Consider the following 22,348-nt stretch of genomic DNA (forward strand, 5'->3'; position numbering starts at 1 on the left):
AAAACCAATATAATCCCACGAGGAATCTTTGAAGTTCAGAGGTTGCGGGCATGGAACTCATATTTCCAGGTTCGTGAAACAAAATGTATATGGTCAAGGTTACACAAGTTGACGTTTTAAATCAAATATGAACCAGTGTTTTAAAGAAGAATTATGCACTGAGTATTCTCAATTACTCTACTACTAAATTAACAAGTATACTTTTCTATGGACCTCCTGAACAGCATCCTGAAGGAAACATGTTTCCCTCCTCCAATACGATTCAACGCAGCAAATAGCTGTCCGAGGAAACTGCGCGATGGATATTAATTGGTGAATGTAATTTTTGTACTTGAGCGTCATTGAAATAAAGATTGGTTTTATAGTTGTTAGAGCAGTTACGTTACCCATTTTACTACTATAAATATAAGATCATTATCATGAAAGAAAATAGAATATTTCATAAATAATCATGTTTCCCTTATAAGTAAGCCTACTTGTGCCTCGTTATTATCATATGAAGATCAAACTGCATCTTGAGTGACTGACTACAACTTTTTATAACTGTCACCTTTTCTCCAATCTATAAAGATGAATATCAGTTGTCAGAATTTTATTTTTAACAATGCAGTGTCTAAATGCATATTGCAAGTTATATTCATCCAAGTAAATTTTATATCGGACTTCAAATCTTAAGGTAATATCTTTAAAACTGTCTTCTATATCATATTCGTTGGGACATGCATGGTGAATGTTGAATAGATATCTTTTGAATGATTTTGTTGCTTATTTACAGGTACGAGTGCATGACTTGCTCCAATCGCTCCAATAAGTGCTTGCATGCCTTCCCGCTTACAGCTGCCACCACTGGCTAGCCTCGTGCGAAAAAGGGAGCAGCTCTGCATAAGCCTCCCCCTGCCAGTTCACAGCTTCTCCATCATCGAGACTTCTGCAGTGCCTCCTCGCGGCCTCCCACGGAAACTGGGTACCTTGCGGTCCCAGGATAAACTGTGGGGGATCTCGGAGAAGCAGGAGGCCCCAGAGGTCCAGGGTCATGGCCCACCGGCGTGTGGACACGCCCTGTCCCTGTACCAACTCCTGCCCCTAAGCCCACTGGGGTTAATGGGAGGCTCGGGGTAGGTGAGCCTTGCCAGTCCTCCTCCCCCAAGATATAACCTACCGGCAGTGAACTCCATGAATGGAAAGGCTGGGAGTAGGGGAAAAGTCCCTCCCACCCAGCAAGTGAGGCGGACTGTGGGCTCTGCTGATGGGGCGACTGCTGGAGCGCAGGCTGGGAATGGAAACTACTCGTCTCGCCTGTGCTCTAGTAACCGCCAGCCCAGAGTGAAGCTTGTGGGGGAAAGCCCTTGGGAACCCCACAGGTGGATGATGGGGCCCTCTGTCACCCCCGCTGGGGGTGACAGAGGTGGCATCCACCCGGAGTAACTGCCCGAGGTTGAATCTCAGGCGGGAACTCAGAGGTGAGGAGACCTGGCAGCGGCATGATCAGTGCAGCGACGATCATCACCTCCAGGGAGTAGCCATTGCCATCTCCAGCAGACTCTAGCCCTCGGTAGTAGAGGTTACTCTTGTTGATGAGCATATAATGGTATTGAGACTGAAGCTATCTTTTGGCTTCATGTCTCTTATTTCTGTGTACGCTCCTACCGATGTTTGTAAACTTGACGTGAAAGAGATGTTCTATGTCAAACTTGCATCTGAGGCAGACAGATGTCCCTGCCGAGATATTCGCATTGTTCTAGGTGACTTCAATGCGGTATCTGGTTGTGATCGAGCTGGCTATGAGATGTCTGTCGGCCCCCATGGCTCAGGAGCTGATGCCAGTAGTGAGAATAGCCTCCATTTCCGGGACTTTGCTAGGTCCCAGAAATTGAGGATTTCTGGCTCCTGCTACCAGCGCCCGGACCCACATCGTTGGACATAGTACAGCGATTGGGTAATGCAGCCAAGGAGATCGATCACATACTCATTAGCACTCATTAGAGGATCCTCCAGAATTGCAGGGTGTACGGGAGTGCTGAGTTCTGTGGTACTGACCATAGATTGGTTGTGGCTACCCTCCGGGTCCACTTCAAAACTCTCCAGCTGTCAAATGATCACCCTAGGGTGTTTCATTTGGACAGGCTGAGGGAGGGCGTTAGCTGAGGCAATCTCTGGTTATTTCATAAGGCTCGACAGTCTGATGGATCCTGTTCTCCTATGGGATACCTTTAAGCGTGAAACGCTTGATGCAGCTCAAGATACGATTGGTGTACGCCGGAAAGCAATACAGAATTTCATCTCGCAGGAGACACTGGCAGCCACAGATGCTTGTCATGCAGCTCGTCTGACAGGAGATCAGGAATTGCGCCGGTTTCATGTGCGCAGAACTCGGTCTCTGTTAAGAAGGGACAAGGAACAGTTTAATAGGAGTCTTGCAGAGGCCATTTCTTATTAAATGACCTTCGTCCTGCATACCAAGCCCTGAGAAAGCTGAACTCCAAGCCCTCTTCACAGGTGACAGCAGTTCGCTTAGTAAGTGGTCAGATCGTCTAAGATCCTATTGCGGTGCGGGAACGCTGGGCTGAGTATTTTGAACAGTTGTACCAGGTTGACCCACCAGCAGTTAATTTAGATGCACGGAGTGCCGAGACCCCATTGCCGGACCCACCCATCAGTAAGGATCCTCCCTCCCTAACTGAAGTTAGGAAGGCAATTTTCAAGCTGAAGAGTGGTAAAGCAGCAGGAATCTGTGGCATACCAGCTAAACTGTTAAAGGCTGGTGGTGAACCTATGGCGCGGGGGTTACATGCTGTCCTGGCTGCCATCTGGCGGTCCGGTACCGTTCCTCCTGACCTGTTGAGGGGTGTGGTCATCCCTCTCTGGAAAGGGAAGGGGGACCGTTGGGACTGTAGCAATCACCGAGGCATCACACTGCTCAGTATACCAGGCAAGGTTCTGGAGCAATCTGGATTCACTCCTAGTAAGTATACAATAGAACGTATCCTTGTGCTTCAAGAGCGCCGTCGTGAGTTCGGGTGTGGGTTGCTTGCAGCCTACATCGACCTCAAGAAGACGTTCGACACGGTGCATCGGGAATCACTCTGGGAGATCCTGAGACTGAGAGGAATACCAACAAGGATTATTGGACTTATAGCGTCTGTATACTGGCACTGAAAGTACTGTAAAGTGTGGTGGGGGCCTGTAGAGCTTCTTCCCTGTTAGTTCAGGAGTGAGGCAAGGCTGTGTCCTTGCACCAACTCTTTTCAATACTTGCATGGACTGGATACTGGCCAGAGCTACTGTTCAAAGTCATTGTGGAGCAACACTAGGCAATATCAAAGCTACTGACCTTGACTTTGCTGACGATGTTGCTATTCTATCTGAGTCTCTGGAAACCTTAGTGGTGGCTCTGGATGCATTTAGCAATGAAGCGAAGCCCTTGGGTCTAGAGGTCTCCTGGACCAAGACCAAGATCCAGGACTTTGGAGACTTGCTAGGAGAACCTGTTCAGTCGGTACGTGCTGGCGACGAGGACATTGAAGTCACAGAGAGCTTTACATACCTTGGTAGTGTAGTTCATAATTCTGGGCTGTCAGACCAGGAACTCTCATGAACTCTCTCAACAAGAGTATTTGGAGATGTCGGTACCTGTGCAGAAGGACCAAGCTACGGGTTTTCTAGGCCCTGATAATGCCAGTTTTGCTGTACGGTAGTGAAACCTGGATATCCTGTGCTCATCTTGAAGCCTTTTGTAATAGGTCCTTGAGCCGGATCATGGGGTACTATTGGCGGGACCATATGTCCAACCAACGGTTACACCGTGAGACTGGCACAGGACCTGTTATCTGCACAATCCGGGATCGCCAACTCAGGCTATACGGCCACCTGGCTCGCTTTCCTCAGGATGACCCTGCCCATCAGGTAGTCTCTGTTAGAGACAACCCTGGGTGGAGGAGGCCTGTGGGACGACCTAGGAAGTCGTGGCTTGGGCAGATCGACCAAACCTGTCGTGAAGAACTCGAGATGGGCCGAGTCCCTGCCTGGCGTCTTGCCATGAGGGATCCTTGTGACTGGAAGCGAAGGGTGGATGCGGCTATGCGCCCCCAGTTGGCGTTAGCCCCCCTTGATTGATAGATTGATGCCCACAGCCTCTGAACTTCAAAGATTCCTCGAGGGATTATATTGATTTTTATATTCATTACCATACGTTATTTCCTTTATCAGAATATTTGATCATTTGTGTAAATACATACAATTTCTTTTTCATAATAAATACTAAGAATGGAAATTCTAAGACGATCGATGTTATTGTCGAAAATAACTCTGAATGGCAACTCTAGCGATGGCACCCATGAAGTTCATGACGGGCATGTGACGTAAGAATACATGATTGGTGGGATTAACTTGTCCATTCTGCGCATGTGCAGGATTAAAAATTGAGCTTAATAATAATGCCTGTCCTAGAGGTGCATTAAAAGTTGATCCTGGACGCTGCCGACACCCATGCCTACTAGAGATCTGGATTAAACTTTAATACTGGATTAACTTTTATGGCACGTACAGAAGACGCCCATAAATACATAATACACACACACACACACACACATACACACACAAATGCAACTTACCTCGACCTTGGCGCTGGCCTTCTTGACCTGGCCCTCGGTGCTGGTGAGGCCGCCCGCAGTGCGCGCCACGCCCACCATGCGGGATCCGTCCCCCAGGAGGGGCGCCACGCCCTCGCAGATGGCAGCGCCCAGGCCCCGAGAGGCGCCCGTCACTAGCACCCAGCAGGCGCCCCACGACCCTTCCTTGCCGCTCATCTGAGGGAGGAGAGGCACGGGTTGTTTACGGGTTGGCATTTGCTGCTTCGCGAAGTGGCACTGCTGGTTGACTGCCACTAGCTGTCTGACTGTGTCACTGTTGTTTGACAACACACGCAGTGTCATTGGCTGTCTGACTGAGTGTCACTGATGTTCGACTGAATGTCATTGGTTGATTGAGTGTCACTGCTGTCTGACTGTCATTGGATGTTTGACTGAGTGTCATTGGATGTTTGACTGAGTGTCACTGTTGTCTGTGTCACTGGCTCTTTGACTGTCACTGGATGTTTGACTGAGTGGCATTGGCTGTCTGACTGCGTGGCACTGGATGAAAAGTGTCACTGTTGTTTGACTGTGTCACTGGATGTCTGATTGAGTGTGAAGCTGTCAAAATGAGTGTCACTGTTGTTTGACCGTGTCATTGGCTGTTTGACGGAGTGTCATTGGTTATTGCTGGCTTACTGCCTGAATGTCCTTGGCTGCTTTAATGAGTGTCACTTGCTGTTTGACTGAGTGTTACTGGGTGTGTGAGTGTCACTGCTGCTTCAATGTGTCACAGGTTATTTGACCGAGTGTCATTTTCTGTCTGAGCGACACTACCTTGCTTGACTGAGTGACTTGCCTGACTGACACGCGATCTGAAGTTGATCAAAGTTGATCAGTCCCATGTAAATCTTTATTGCACTTAACTGATTGGCTGAAGGTAATGGTGTGTGTGAAAGGGGTTGTATAGCGCGCGAGTGCGCGTGTGTATGTGTGTGTGCGCGTGTGTGTGTGTGTATTCGTGTGTGAGTTCTTGTGTGTGTGTATGTGTGTATGTGTTCTTGTGTGTGTGTATGTGTTCTTGCGCGTGTGTGTTCTTGCGTGCGCGCGTGTGTGTGTTCGTGTGCGCGCGCGTGCACCGTTGTGAGTGTAAGTGGATGATCGCGTGTAATGAGCGTCTGTGTCTTTAACAGTAAACAGTAAGGATTGTTAACATATTAAAGTATTTACTTATCTCTTCCCTGGGCTTATCAGATTGTAAACTATAAATCAGCCTTCAGTAATAATTGACTACGTAAACTGATATTGCGCGGCAAAACCTCATCAATTCTCGTTGCTTGTCCATGAATCTAGAATCAATCAATCAATCAATATTTTTTGCATTTTTTTTGGGGGGGAGGGGGGGCGTACTGAAATTATAGCACTACTGTCTTTGCATTTTAGTACATTAAATATCTGTTTATCTATTCAGGATAAAATATAGATGCAGATTGATAAATAGACAGATAGACTGATAATTTTGACAGGCAGATAGGTACGATAGACAAACAGCTAAATAGATATATAAGCAGGTAGACAGACAGACAGATATATGGATAGAGACAGACAAACAGATAGATAGATAGATGGACAGATAAATGGGTGGATGGACAGACACTGACAGATAAATAGATAGATAGAGATATAAGTACACAGATGGAGGTAGGTAGATAATAAGTAGTTAGATATATCGACTTTTAGATATACATGAATATATAAGACTGACCTATAGATATATAGATATATAGATGAATAAAAAGATCGATGGAAAGACTAATTGACATAGATACACAGATAGACAAATGCATAGGTTGGTTAACAGATGAATAGATGGGTAAATAGATACATAACAAACAAATATATGCTGACAGATACTTAGGAAAACAAAATATATATTTGACAAACACACACTCACACACATAAATAAATATTTGACAAATACACACACACACACATACACACATAAATAAATATTTGACAAATACACACACACATAAATAAATATTAGACAAATACACACAAACACATAAATAAATATTTGACAAATACACACACACACACACATAAATAAATATTTGAAAAATACACACACACATAAATAAATATTTGACAAATAAACACAAACACACACATAAATAAATATTTGACAAACACACACACACATAAATAAATATTTGACAAATACACACACACACAAATAAATATCTGACAAATACACACACACACACACACACACACATAAATAAATATTTGACAAATACACACACACATAAATATTTGACAAATATACACACACATAAATAAATATTTGACAAATACACACACACATAAATAATTATTTGACAAATACACACACACACACATAAATAAATATTTGACAAATACACACACACACATAAATATTTGACAAAATCACACACACACACACATAAATAAATATCTGACAAATACACACACACACACATAAATAAATATTTGACAAATACACACACACGCACACATCAGTGACTGCAACAATTCTAAGAATAACAAAAAAGAACACGCCTGATAAAACTGGTTTTCCCATCAGCAACATAAGATTTTACACATTGTTTTTGTATCCAAAAATACCAGAGAAAAGAAAAACAAGTATAACATTAAAACTCCCTCGTCTTTTCCTTATCATATTCTTCTCGAGGACGAAAAAGGTTATCATTATTACTTAATGGAAGTGATAACAAACGTAATCTTCCACGTGCGAATGTGAAGGAAATGTGCACATTGTTTGAGAACTTGTTAACGCACCCATCTTTGCTCTTGCAAATAAAAGGCTACACTTTATGCAGGGGAGACACTTCAAGACAAAACATCCATGAAAATACAACGCAAGTTAGCCATACCAAACATGTGCAAGTCTATTAGAATCCGGACACAATTTCGTAACAGGAAACGTGAGGTTCGTGAAATTGCATCCGATTCCTTGGAAAACGGCGACGGATTCGCGTGATCGTTCCTTCAAACAGAAACAAATGCATGTCGGTCACGTGACCTGCTCCTTTCCGCCGAGGACCGAGGAGAAAACCTACCTTGGTTCTCCTCTTCCTGTGGCCACCGCGCGACTGGGCAGGTTGGCGACGGTAGCCCAGCTGCCCGACGAGGTTCCCAGCCCAGTCCCTCCCCCCTCTCCCCTCTCCCGGTATCCGCACTCGCCCCCCACCCCAACGTCTGCTTGCCCCTCCCGGTATGAGGGACCTCACCCCTCCCTTGTCCTCTCAACAAACCTCCCTCATCTCCACCATTGTACCCTGATCGCCTTCCTTACCCTCCCTCTCCCCGAGATCTCCCTCCTTGCCCTCCCTCTCCCCCGCCCTGTATCTAGATCTCCCTCCCTACCCTCCTTCTCCCCTTCCTCTACCTAGACCGACCTTCCTACTCCCCATCCCCACCCCCAGTGCCTCCCTTCTCGGTTCCTGGACTAAATATAACATATCCTTATGACTGGAAGCTACACTGTTGCTTCTTAATGCGAAAATGCTTCGGATAACTTTTCCAGTCCACAACCAAGAAAAAAATATGGTTTGTCTAAACACACACGCACGCACGCACGCACGCACACACACACCGCACTTTTTGTTTCTCTCGGAACGCTTTGATACATTATCTTCACGATAAATAGACTATTTTACGTAGTATCTTACGTATATTCTATTTTTTTTCATTGAGACGAAGCGGCAACTGAAGCGGCTGGCAGTGACTGATAACATCCAATTAAGTAATGATAATGGCAACTGATAAGTCGAAGACCATAATGATATGTTAATCATTTGTTAACCGACGGATTTGTGATGATAATAAAGACGTTGGTGATGATAAGCTTCTGTAAACTCAGAGGTAATGGAAGGAGGGAAAAAAGCGAGAGAATGGAGGAGAAGAAAAGAAAGGAGAGAAAACAAGGAATGGGAGAAGAAAAGAAAAAGTGAGGATAATCATTAGATGAATGAAAGTTAATTGGTGAGATTTAATAAATGACAAGTGGGCGATATTAATATGATAAATGAAGATTGATGACGACAATTATTTAATAAATGACATTGGTCATAATCATCTGATCACGAACACGCTCGTGATGGTGATTACTGAGCAACTTTTTGAATAATTTATACAGTGGTGATGATAACCCTTTGAAATATATTCCTCCAATCACGATAAACCTCCGTGATGGTGATTAATGATCAACTTTTTGAATAATTTACACATTGGTGATGATATAACCCTTTGAAATATATTCCTCCAGCTACGATAAATCTCCATGATGGTGACTAATGATTAACTTTTTTAATAATTCACACATTGGTGATGATAACCCTTTGAAATATATTCCTCCAGTCACGATGAACCTCCGTGATGGTGATTAATTAACTTTTTGAATAATTTACACACTGGTGACGATAACCTTTTGAAATATATCCCTCCGGTCATTGATAATGACAATTATTTAACAAATTACATAGGTAATAATCATCTGATCACGAACACGCTCGTGATGGTGATTACTGAGAAACCTTTTGAATAATTTACACACTGGTGATGATATAACCCTTTGAAATATATCCCTCCGGCCACTATAAACCTCCGTGATGGTGATTGATTTTTTTTTTTTTGAATAATTTACACATTGGTGATGATAACCCTTTGAAATATAATCCTCCAGTCACGATGAACCTCCATGATGGTGATTAATTATTAACTTTTTGAATAATTTACACATTGGTGATGATAACCCTTTGAAATATATTCCTCCGGCCACGATAAACCTCCATGATGGTGATCAATGATTAATTTTTTTGAATAATTCACACATTGGTGATGATAACCCTTTGAAATATATCCCCCCGGCCACGATGAACCTCCGTGATGGTGATTAATTATTTACTTTTTTAATAATCTACACACTGGTGATGATAACCCTTTGAAATATATTCCTCCGGCCACGATGAACCTCCATGATGGTGATTAATTAACTTTTTGAATAATTCACACATTGGTGATGATATAACCCTTTGAAATATATTCCTCCAGTCACGATAAACCTCCGTGATGGTGATTGATTAATTTTTTTGAATAATTTACACACTGGTGATGATATAACCCTTTGAAATATATCCCTCCGGCCACGATGAACCTCCGTGATGGTGATTACTGAGAAACTTTTTGAATAATTAACACACTGGTGATGATAACCTTTTGAAATATATCCCTCCGGTCACTGATAATGACAATTATTTAACAAATTACATAGGTAATAATCATCTGATCACGAACACGCTCGTGATGGTGATTACTGAGCAACTTTTTTAATAATTTATAAATTGGTGATGATAACCCTTTGAAATATATTCCTCCAGTCACGATAAATCTCCATGATGGTGATCAATGATTAATTTTTTTGAATAATTAACACATTGGTGATGATAACCCTTTGAAATATATTCCTCCAGCTACGATAAACCTCCGTGGTAGTGATTAATTAACTTTTTGAATAATTTACACATTGGTGATGATAACCTTTTGAAATATATCCCTCCGGTCATTGATAATGACAATTATTTAATAAATTACATAGGTAATAATCATCTGATCACGAACACGCTCGTGATGGCGATTACTGAGCAACTTTTTGAATAATTTGCACATTGGTGATGATAACCCTTTGAAATATATTCCTCCGGCCACGATAAACCTCCGTGATGGTGATTAATTAACTTTTTGAATAATTTACACATTGGTGATGATAAGCCTTTGAAATATATTCCTCCAGTCACGATGAACCTCCATGATGATGATTAATGATTAATTTTTTTGAATAATTAACACATTGGTGATGATAACCCTTTGAAATATATCCCTCCGGCCACGATGAACCTCCGTGATGGTGATTACTGAGCAACTTTTTTAATAACTTACACATTGGTGATGATAACCCTTTGAAATATATTCCTCCGGCCACGATAAACCTCCGTGGTAGTGATTAATCAACTTTTTGAATAATTTACACATTGGTGATGATAACCTTTTGAAATATATCCCTCCGGTCATTGATAATGACAATTATTTAACAAATTACATAGGTAATAATCATCTGATCACGAACACGCTCGTGATGGTGATTACCGAGAAACTTTTTGAATAATTTGCACATTGGTGATGATATAACCCTTTGAAATATATTCCTCCGGCCACGATGAACCTCCGTGGTAGTGATTAATTAACTTTTTGAATAATTCCCACATTGGTGATGATAACCCTTTGAAATATAATCCTCCAGTCACGATAAACCTCCGTGATGGTGATTAATGATTAATTAACTTTTTAAATAATTTACACATTGGTGATGATATAACCCTTTGAAATATATTCCTCCGGTCAAGACGCATCTCCAACCTTAAAACTGCATCTCCGCCAAGATAAAGACACAAAACTGATAAGGAGAAATGGCATCCGGAAGGGCATCCGGTCACAAGCTAGGATTTTCGCCACATAATCAACTCCTACAGAACTAAACAGTAATAACTATAGTAGGATTGATAATGGGAATAATAACAGTACGGCGTTGAATATGGCAATGATAATAATGACTCTAATAAAAACTAGATTACACTACCAAAGATAATAATAATGATACGACGACACTAAATAGTGAAAAAGGCAATGAAGAAGGCAATAAAGAAGAACAAGTACTTAAAAAAATAAAAATGAGTATAAAAAAGACAAAAATGACAAAAGAAAACCGATAAACAGGTTTTATCCTTCACCAGACCGTAAAGGCTTATGGATGTCAGCCGATACCTGTAATTTATCCTTTATTTTTATTATCTATTTTTTTTTTTTTTTTTGGGGGGGGGGAGGGAGGATTACCATACTACTCATAAGGAAGGAGGCGCCAGTACATATGTATATATATTTTCGAAATACATATACATAACAGAAATAAACTCAATTTTAACATGGGAACATATAAAACTGCCGAACTATATATATGTATATATACAAATATATACAAATATATATATATATAAATATATATAAATATATATATACACATATATGTAGATACATACATATATATACACATAGATACATATAATATATATACATATGTATCCACACACACACACACACATATACAAATATATATACACACCAGACAGATACACTCACACACATACACACACACACATAAATAACAAGAACAGCTAACACAGTACAACCATAAAATACCTATAAAATATACTTTGGTTTTCTGCTTCACAAAACGAAGGAAAAAAAATAACAAAATCCCAATAATATTAGATAACAACAGATACAAAAATACAACTGATGCCTAATTATCACTGTCTAAAGAAACAGACAGACACACACACAAAAATAGGAACAAGTCAAACCCGATATCGAAGGAACCGCCACCCATAAACAAAGCAGGATTTTGCAGACACTTGTGCAGGTGGTGAATTAATAGCTATTTTGAGTTGCTATCTACGGTTATTTAACTTGTTTTGTTTATAAAGTACATTCTAAAAGGGAGAAAACACGAAGAAATAATTTTGATACAGACATAGGTAATTGCCGAAAGATAATCATAATACATGTAAATTTCACTCGTACTGTAACTTTTAGCTCGAGACAATCTCGCCTTTGTAATAATTTACTGATTATGATTATCTTATAATCGTGATCATCGTCACTAGTAATTAAAAAAGCCAAGTGGATTAGATTTCTTCTACAGATATAATGTGAAGCGCTACAAAATGTGAATACCTACAAAAGCTTCAAACTTCATGTAGTATAAATTATCATAATGTATTTATATACTCATGTGATAATGCGATACACACCAATTTTAGTAATCATAAAATCAAAGTAGCTTTCCGATTTTTTTTTTTCTTTTTATCGGTAAATTATTTACATGCTCCTCAGTTCAAGCAATAAATAAAATTACTTTAAAATATCGTATGAGTCCTTTCCCCACAGTTACGAATCAATAATTCTATTCTATGATGAAACTGGTTCTTGATAAAATTTAACACAAATTTAACATAATCCTTGAAAGGAAGTGGGGGGCCAAATACATATATATTTTTTTCAATAAGCATCGTGAGATGGTGAAATATGATAAATATATTTAACAAAGTCTGGAGGATCTGAGGATTCTCCAGACATTTTGGAGCGAACTATAATTGATGCTGCGAATATGACACCAGTAGCAATGAGCTTAATCAGGCTCTCCTAATTTTAATAAGAAAGATCGGTACACATACACATGAAAATACACGAAGAAAAACACATACATGAAAATTTCAGTTAAATATGGCACTTAATTTCAGCTAAGGTTGTTGTTGACAATTGACAACCATACTGTCATTGTTGCATAAATAACCAAAAATACCATTCCCCTTCTGTTGTGACAACCAAACCAAGGGGGAACCGCCCCCTCCCCACCATTCCTCTTAACAAGACAAAACCACTGCTACCAAAAATATCGATATGGGAATAAAAAAGGACATAATGTTAGTGCCTCTGGTCTTAAAACACTACGTTCTGTGCTTGCGTGCAGCGAATCAAATGGGAAGTGTGTGCTTGCGTGTACGAGAGGCGTGAAAATGAGCCTTATTAACCCACAGGTGGTTCCGTCCTCTCCGCCGGCCAATCACGAGCCGACAGCCTGCCGAAGAGATAACCTATAGACGAACGAAAGAGAGCGCCGCCGAGATTGGATCTTTTTGGGGGGATCGGATTTTTTTTCTGGTGTTTAGATTATTGTGGCGTTACTTCTTTTTGTAGTTTTATTTAAGATTTTTTTCGTTATTTGGTTAAGTTGAAGGATTTCTTGTTTGCGTTAGGTTTTGAGTATAAGAGGGTTAAATGTGCTTGTAATGATGATATGACTTACGTACCCTAGGGCGCTTAAGCGGTTTTAAATAATCAAAATATCAAAAGAGATGTATATGAAATATCAAAATTTTACTACAACTATCAGTTTGAATTTATAAAGATGTGCAATAAAAATAATAGCCGGTACAGACTAATAACAAAAACGCATCACGAAATTACCTCGAATCGCTTTCGTAAGTTCCATGGAAAAGATCGAGTAACATCAACCGCAGACAGTTTAACCATTTATATCGTCAATGTAAACAAGAACAACATGAATTCTGTCAAAGGAATATTATTATTGTTATTTTCCTTCGTAGTTGCATTCACTCTTGTAGAATGCAAAAAGGAGGTGAGTTGCATGCAATCTGGCTCATATTAGATCGTAAGTAATAGAATGAAACAGTGAAAAGGAAAAATAATTAATAATTCCCCGGTGTTTGGTGTGTGACTGAACAGCTGATGTTGCTTGCTTTATCATTGTAATTTCCAAAGATAAAAATTACTATTCTTCTGTAGGAGTTAAAAGATGAATAACTACTTAGGAATTTTGTTTTATTTTAACATTTCTAAGGGTTAGAATGTTTCAGATGCTGCTGCTGATGTGATGGCATTTCAGGTTTATTAAATAGGAATTTAACAGATGAGAATAAGATCTGATGTATTTGATAGAGAAATTCAGTGTATGATATGTTCTTGTCATACTGATACTTCATTAGATAAATGTTCTGAATAAGGAGGTCGACAGGTTCCATCTTGCCGGTACAAACTTGGTGGAAGTGTGCTAGTCTTGTTTAGAGTGAAGCATGGAAGACAGCAATATTGGATATAATAGCTCAAACTCAGATATAGGTCATTTTTTTAGTTTCACATTGCCATCCAATCTTGCAAATATTACTCCTTATTTTGATTACTCATGGTGTAATATGTGTGTACCAGATTGTAGAGTTTGGTCAAATTCTGTCCGTACAAATGTAGTTCTCGGGTAACTTTCCACACGCGCTTAGTTATTTGTAAAATTATCTGCGCATAAAATTCTTTTGACCTTTCTACGCATTTGTTTCATCATCTGTCCGCAAATTCATCTGCGCAAATGTAGATAAAATTATGTTTTCCGCGCATGAAAAAATAAAATATTCCCCGCGCAAGAAAAATACTTTACATTTCTGGTGTGTGTATCCTTTGTTGTATTCCATTGTAAATGATGTAAAGAAAATAATGTTTACAAGGTTACTGCACCCCTCACAGATTAAGTCCCTATTACTCCAGCCATTCTTGTGGATCCAGAAACATCACTGTATGAACCAAATACCTTCCAAACCTTGGGGCTTTGCCTCCAGACCCCCACCCTATCACTGTATATCTGTACAAGAGCTTCAACCCCTGGATTCCCATCGAATCACTGTGGCCTTGCTATCTGTGCAGAATTTGTCGTGACCTATTTCCTTTATTTCTGACGTTATTCTTTGCCTGCACATTATTTCATGTGTCAGTGAACGTAGTTTTTCCCTTTCTTCATGATAGTGTCTAGATTTTCCAGTAAATGGATATCAAAGAATTACATGCTGCAAAACCATCTTACTATTAACTTGTGAGGGAGATAACATATATGAAAAGTGTCTTTATTTTTTACAAGCAAAATTTACGATGCACCACATGGTTGCATGAAACAAACTATATAGAGATTTATGGACTCTGATAATTGATTAGAGCTTTTGCTGTTTTTTTCTAAATTTCTTTTATACTTAATAGTGTTATGTGACTTTAGTTTTTCATTATCTTGTCAGAGACCTGTGTGTTATATTTACCTTTGTAAATTCTCTTACATATATTAAGTGAAGACTTATTTCAAAATTAATTAGAATAGATTCATTCATATAGAGGAAAATAAGGATATTTGGTGTATCTTTGGCATAAGTCCAACTGTAAATACAAAAAGAATTTATATATAAAGAGAGTCCAGTACATGTCCAGAATAGGACTGCACAAAGATAGACTATTTTTTTGTTTGTTTGTTTGCCTGTTTGATTCAGGATCACTTACAAACAAATCCACTTTTTTTGTATGTGCCACAAAATTTGTAGTTCCACCATGGTAAATATTGTCAAATAATAGTAAGCTCTATCTTGCCATAAACGGGTTGAAATTTGGTGTCCCTGCTGAATTGTAAAGCACAGAAGCCATGGCATTGCCTCATGCCGTCCTGTTCTGGACATTTGTCAGGATTCCTCATCTCCTCTGATTTCATTGAATTTAAAGTGGCAACTTTGGCTTTGATAGTTATGATGGTATGCAATTTACGGAAAATAGATATCAGTTGATACGTACCTGGATAAAAGTTTACAACAGGACTGAACCTGTCAGAGACAGAGTCTCTAAGACAAACAAATGAACCCCATCCCAAACACACAAACTAGCACAAAGATCATAGTATGAACTAAAAAACCTTCCTTTCCCAAAAGCTTCACCCCAGAACCCCCAACCATTCATTGTATTTCCCTAGATGGTGCATTCTTTTCGTATACTCTAACCCATACTAGCAACCAATGAACTTTTGATGAACATTTTACATTGATCAAAACATTTGTTGAAATATAACTTTTGTATTCTACTAGTAAGAAACTCTAAAAACTTGGATGATAAATGTAACTATCCCACATTTGTATTTAAAGCTAGGCTCCTTTTTATGATTACATTGATTATTTTCTTCCGTCCAAGTCTACTGTTATCTGGGATGGAAATATTAGTCTTAGTTCTCATCCATTAGCAGTATAAGCTACAAGTATTTATCTTTTTTGTTATGGGATAATTTTAGGCCCTGTTGTGTGATGTGGTTGGAAGGATGGAAAGGAAATTGTGTATTAAAGATGAAAGAAAGGCTTTGAAACATAGGAACTGACCACACTACATCCAGACTGGACTTAACTTGTAGTCTGTGAAGTTATTTGCACAAACAGATAAGGAATAATGGATTAAATCATTTTTAAACTATTTTGCTGATTTCCAAATCTATGCAAAAGAATCTGTTTAGAAGTTACAGTGGCTGCTTGACAAAATTTGCAGTATGGCACTACATATCTGAACAGGCATGTAACACATTAGATTTTCACTACTGCTTTGAATAAAGTAATCACTGTGACCACACCTTTGTCAGCTTGGCAAAGGGGACAACAAATCATTCTGAAAATATAACCTTTGTGGGAGCCTAATCCATTCACTGTAAAAAAAAGTGTATGCTGCACCATATTATAGTTTTTTTCTAACTTTGAAAAATGGGTATATTGGTGTCAGTTTGTTGATTTTATGTATTGTTTCTTCATTTAATTTTGTTTTTATTTATTGTTTGCACCAAGAGTACTACATCTGAAAGTGATAAATAATAGTATTACAGTACTTTGGGCACACTCTCAGCACTACCAGTTGTACATGCTGTAATGTACCAGTATCACCTGTGTAACTCAAATATTTCCAAAATTATACTTTATTTTAGAAGGTTAATAACATAAAGATGCAGTTAATTATTACAAAACTTATAGTTAGTGTGATAATGTGTGAATAGATTTAGTTTCCCTCTCGCTTTGTAGATCCATGTAGTAAATTGAAATCAAATGAATCAGATCTTACATGCTTCTTTTTTTTCTTTGTAAATCACGTAATGAATTTACCTGCTTTCAGCTTATCCTCTCCGAGCGAGTACAGCAACTTTCTGATGCTGGCTTGAAGAAGCCTGTATTAAGATTCAACAGTGAGAAGTTCCGACAGTATGTGAAGAGCACTCCTCGCAATTACTCTGTGATTGTTATGTTCACAGCACTAGCTCCATCAAGACAATGTGGAATCTGCAGGTGGGTTCATTAACGAGAAGTTTATCTTTGCACACATAAGGTTTTAGTTGATGAATCCTGATGTGTACTCCATAGTTCATAATGTTAGTTTGTTTATCTTTTTTGTTATTTGTATCATTACTGCATTTAACCCTATGCTGCTAGGTGACATGTATGTACACATGCCATGGCTGTTGTGGACAAAGTAGCAGATGGAATCATTTCACGACCATTCCCGCGCCGTCGGCTCATCGGATGGAGCTTGTTTTTCTCTGATAGTAGCAGCATTATTTCTATGGTAAAACTTTTAGGCTATATCACCTAAAGTGAAGGTAAACCTTCAAAAATTTAATATTTTCAAAGATTATACATCAAAATACAAGCTTTTAGGCACCTAAAGTTGCTCGCAAACTACCAAACAAGTTGGACGCAAACAAGGGTAACAGTCTATGCGCGCCAACAACCCAGCGATCATATCCACTTACCAAATTTTTTTGCGTGGCGTTATTTGGTTAAAAGAAAAAAAAGAAAAGAGGATCAATCTTAATAATATTTGTGTGAGTTCAAATAACGAGATTAGAAAGACAAGATATTGTAGACACAGGAAATGTACTTGTGTGATACAGATGATTGCTATTATTAATGGACTTTGCTCATATTCCAGTAAGCCTTATTTTTTCCTGCATTTTGAATCTAGACAGAAAGATCTCCTAGTTTGGGACACAGATTTTTTAGTCTTTTTCTTTCTTTCTTTTTTACTTGCATCAAACCAGAATCATCACATCTATTCTCGAAATTCATAATTGTTTCAAATTTCTATTACATATCTGAACTTACATTTCCTTTCAGGTATGTGTCCAAGTTACTGTGGCTTGATAGCTAGAAAATCTTTATCCTATCTGCTATGATATTCTGCGTTCTCTACCTGTAGGCTGTCCAACTGTACTGTAACCAGTGCATGTTATTGGCAAAGAATATTTTTTCTTCTTCTTTTATTTTACAGAAAATACTGTTTTTTAACAAAACCTTTTTATTTGTACGCTTTTATCATCTTAAGGAATTTAAGAAGTTATATATCTAAATATAAATTGATTTTTTGGTATGGAAGTGTATCCAAACTTAAGGATAATATTTTTCTCCCCCCCGGTTTCAGACAAGCTCACGAGGAGTTCCAGTTGGTGGCTAACTCTTGGCGTTATTCTCAAGGTTATTCCAGCAAGCTGTTCTTTGCTCTTGTTGATTTTGATGAAGGTCCTGATGTCTTCCAGCAGGTAAGGAGCAATGGCCTTTCTGAAATTTCTTTTTCTTTTTCCTTCATTTTCTTCTACTCTTTCATTATAATTCCTTTTCTGTTTCCACTTCAAAGATCTTCCTCCTCCTCCTCCTCCTCTCCTCCTCCTCCTCCTCCTCCTCCTCCTCCTCCTCCTCCTCCTCCTCCTATTTTTCCCCTTAGAAAATATTCATTGTTAGCTTCTTTACACTATTAATATTTGAGATATATTATTCATAAAGTCATGATTACATTTTCAGTTACGTCTGAACTCTGCTCCTGTGTTCATGCACTTCCCAGCCAAGGGCAAGCCAAAGAAGGTTGATACTTTAGATATCCAGAGAGTTGGCTTTGCAGCAGAAAATATTGCTCGCTGGGTTGCAGAACGGACAGATATACAGGTGATGTGCAAATTAATAAATGCATTTTTCATGATATAGATATTGATATTAGTGGGCTTAGACCAAGTTAGTCTTATGCATCTCAGCTTCAGCATTCTGAATCTGGATGTAGGTCTGTTCAAGGATACAACAGTTGCAACCACAATTCCCAGGAGTGAGAAGCCAATATATTTGTTCTTATACTTTTCCATTTTCCTCATCTTGAATTTTGTCATTTTGATCATCTCATTTATTTCAGATACGAGTTTTCCGTCCACCCAACTACTCTGGACTTCTTGCACTGGTTGTGTTATTGGCACTTGTTGTTGGGCTGTTGTACCTGCGGAAGAACAACCTCGACTTTCTCTATAACAAAACTACCTGGGCTCTCGGTGCTCTGGTGAGTGGGGTTCCTGCTTTCAAATTGTTACACTTGGGGTTTTTTCTTGTGTTTTTATTTATGTTCGACATTTTGTTTTCTTTACAGTGTTTTGATGATTTGTATACATTAGCAATGGTACTAAATATACCATTGGTATCAGATCAGTGAGTGTTGCCTATATAATGGCCAACTGACAATAAATGCATAAAATTTGCATCTAGAACTGTGCAAATCTTGGAACTTAATGCTGTCTAAACAAGTGTAGGATAAAACTCTCATTTTTAAAACCTCTAAAGGCTTTTAAAAAAGACATACTTGGAATGTCAAATCAGTGCAATGACCTTTTATTTCTAAAATCCTGTATTCATAACATTAATAAAAAGGACATTGCGTCACTTTCCATTATACATCTTGGGCATGTAGTCTATTTCTTATTTAGACTTCCCTCAATATGTGGTAGGTTCTTAGCTTGAGAAGGTATATTATTTCCATAAACTACTCATTGCAGTATTCAAAACTATCCAGGAGAATAGGTTAGTTGAATCTGCTTAGTGGCAGTAGGGTTAATCCTTCATGTATGTAAAACTACAGCTAATTACTATGTAATGTTTATTATCCAAACTAAAATGCTTTATGAAGTTAAAAAAATTGTTGTATCTTGACCATATGCTCCCATAACCATAAAAGAATAGTTCTTGTTGAGTAGCTGTATCAAGTTTAATAATTATGTTAGAGAATATTGTCATATCGGTACAGGGTTTTTATGTATCAAACTAACATTTATGATTGAGCTTCTCAAATCATGATTTGAACATTTTCCTTCAGCTTTTGGAATGTGGCATAATCCTGCATAGTTCCTCTAAAAGAAAATTATTTTTTGTCACAAATCTCTGGCTTGCAATTTATTCCAAACTATTTCATCATCATCCAACAGGCTTTCACCTTCGCCATGACTTCAGGCCAGATGTGGAACCACATCCGCGGACCTCCCTTCCTCCAGAAAACTCAGGCTGGAAACATTGCCTACATCCACGGGTCTTCACAGGGACAGTTCATTGTTGAAACGTATATTGTAGCTGTACTAAGTAAGTGGGGAGTTGGCAAAAGAAAACATAATGTACCTTTTTCTTATTCTCCTTTATTTAGTCTTTCTTATTTCAAGAAGGCTGTTTAAAGGTTTAAAGATATGATACAGAGTTTAGTTATTATTTTCAGTGCTCCTTTCCAGTAACTGCATGCTTATTTAATGTGGATATAGTGATCCTTGACTTCCTAGCATGTTACATCAGGTTGACAGTGGTGTGACATAAGTAGAAATAGATAGGATTTCATTAGAATGGGCAGTGAAATATTGATGTGAATTTTCTGGGAGTTTCCCCTTATAGATCCATCTTGGTATTGGATTTAGTGTATGTGTGTTTAAAACAAAATTTCAAGGTGTGCTCTCTCCTTTTGCAATTGTTCAGCAGCATGAAGACAACCTTATTTCACTTTCCAGATGCAGCTGTTGTGTTAGGAATGATTCTCATGACTGAGGCAGCAAACAAGCGAGATGATGTGCGCAAACGGCGCATCTATGCCATCATTGGACTTGGTCTCGTAGCTTTCTTCTTCTCTTTGTCACTCTCAATCTTCCGATCGAAGGCACATGGTTACCCATACAGGTGAGTTGAACAGTATAGTAATTCTTTTTCATGTCTTATGAAATTTCTCAAAATTAAGCTAAACATCTGATTTACTGTGTTATCCTATAAGTATCTTAGGATCTTTCATATCAAATAAAATTATACATATGAATATGTGTATATCTTCCATTTTTATCTTATATAACTATATATTTATACTCGTTAAGCCACCCCCTAATCATTCTTCTCTTCTTTATTTCAGCTTTCTACTTAAATAAAAGACAGAGAAATTAGAAATTTAAATACAAGGAAGTCATAAAGGTTTTCTGATTAAAGTTCTCATTGCTTGTATTCATGGATTTCTCTCATTCTAATTTGGTGACTTTAGTAAAACTTAGTGTAAGAGTGATTTCTGTGTTTTGATGGTGATTTTCCAAAAAAATATATAAAATAAAATAAAGGTACACTTTTAGCATTACTCAATTGTAAATTTCACACTTTACTTTATTAGTTAACATGCTTGAAGAGGAGGAGGGATTCACTGAGGATGTGACTGTCGTCTCGGCATAAAAATGTGAGGAGTCCTACATTTTTCGAAGGGGAATGGGGAAACGATACATTGTACATTGGTGGTAACCTTTAGTGCAAAAACTCAATTCAATTCCCATGTCATTGAGGACTTTCCATAATCATTAGAATTATTTTGTATCACTGGTGAAATGATGAGCCTTACGATTTTATATAGATCACATTTGATTATTTCAAGAAAGTATTTATTTTCATAAGTTTATAAAACTACCAGATTTTGCCACATAGAAGCCATGAAATATAAAGTAAATTAGATGTGAGTAATTAATGAGCCTTTATCAAACTCGAGTATCAGTGACATTGCTGGTACTTTTACGGTTGTTATGATTTGTTCGTAAGTTGAAAAAAGTTAATTTATCTTATATACGTGTATCTTTTAGGTTCACTCGCACTAAATTGACATGTCTCTCAAATACACTGTTGTCAGTATCAATGGCTAAATATTAACAAGAATCTGGTTTGAAATTGCTCCTACACATTCCATAAGTATCGTGCACATTGTGAAAGTTATATGGTGCAGCACTGAAACCTGAGTTCATCACCCTCAAGCACATTTCCAAATCATGTAAGGAGATGTATCATTTCTATTATTTATTTTTCCCTGCTCCTAAGTTGACATTTGTATTCCATTCTCACCTGTCCAACTTTGTAATGTAAGAGGAATAAAAGTAGAGATTCAAGGTGTTTGCATTTTTTTGCCTGAAGAGAGAGGTTCCTTGGAAAGTAATGGAAAATTTGGAGATTCAATAAGGCTGGTTATGGGAA

General features: G+C 38.4%; 2 protein-coding genes across 6 annotated transcripts in view; one reads left to right on the forward strand and one right to left on the reverse strand.

Moving 5' to 3' along the window:
* LOC113806643 (sepiapterin reductase) overlaps window positions 1-13,332 on the reverse strand; it is a 20,339-nt gene extending 7,007 nt beyond the window's left edge. The window contains exons 1-2 of one of the 4 annotated variants that reach the window (XM_027357805.2): window positions 13,263-13,332; window positions 4,611-4,805 (exon numbers count right to left, since the gene is read on the reverse strand). In XM_027357805.2, coding sequence (XP_027213606.2) covers window positions 4,611-4,805 — 195 coding nt within the window. In that variant the 5' untranslated portion in view covers window positions 13,263-13,332. Of the gene's footprint in view, window positions 1-4,610; window positions 4,806-7,672; window positions 7,747-13,158 lie in introns of those variants that run through there. The other 3 variants (XM_070141294.1, XM_070141295.1, XM_070141293.1) reach the window with 3 other exon arrangements.
* Window positions 13,333-13,371: 39 nt separating this feature from the next.
* On the forward strand, window positions 13,372-22,263 carry Ostgamma (oligosaccharide transferase gamma subunit). 2 transcript variants are annotated; one of them, XM_070141292.1, is made up of 9 exons: window positions 13,372-13,388; window positions 13,636-13,866; window positions 17,190-17,359; window positions 18,492-18,609; window positions 18,869-19,009; window positions 19,248-19,388; window positions 20,305-20,455; window positions 20,869-21,034; window positions 21,258-22,263. In XM_070141292.1, exons 2-9 carry the CDS (start codon window positions 13,636-13,638, stop codon window positions 21,271-21,273), a joined length of 1,134 nt encoding a protein of 377 aa, XP_069997393.1. In that variant the 5' UTR covers window positions 13,372-13,388; the 3' UTR covers window positions 21,274-22,263. The 2 variants fall into 2 exon arrangements, with proteins under 2 accessions (XP_069997393.1, XP_027213605.2); XM_027357804.2 differs by lacking the exon at window positions 13,372-13,388 and having other exon boundaries at window positions 13,640-13,866.
* Window positions 22,264-22,348: the final 85 nt, after the last annotated feature.

This window comes from Penaeus vannamei, chromosome 28 (assembly GCF_042767895.1).
Source record: "Penaeus vannamei isolate JL-2024 chromosome 28, ASM4276789v1, whole genome shotgun sequence".
Taxonomy (NCBI): Eukaryota; Metazoa; Arthropoda; class Malacostraca; order Decapoda; family Penaeidae; genus Penaeus; species Penaeus vannamei.

Excerpts from the sequence above, each read along its gene's own strand:
- Ostgamma (XM_070141292.1), top strand. The coding sequence starts at position 13,636 with ATGTGCAATAAAAATAATAGCCGGTACAGACTAATAACAAAAACGCAT. Across the intron at positions 18,610-18,868 it reads GTCCTGATGTCTTCCAGCAG|TTACGTCTGAACTCTGCTCC; the intron begins GTAAGGAGCAAT and ends TTACATTTTCAG. Across the intron at positions 20,456-20,868 it reads GTATATTGTAGCTGTACTAA|ATGCAGCTGTTGTGTTAGGA; the intron begins GTAAGTGGGGAG and ends TTCACTTTCCAG.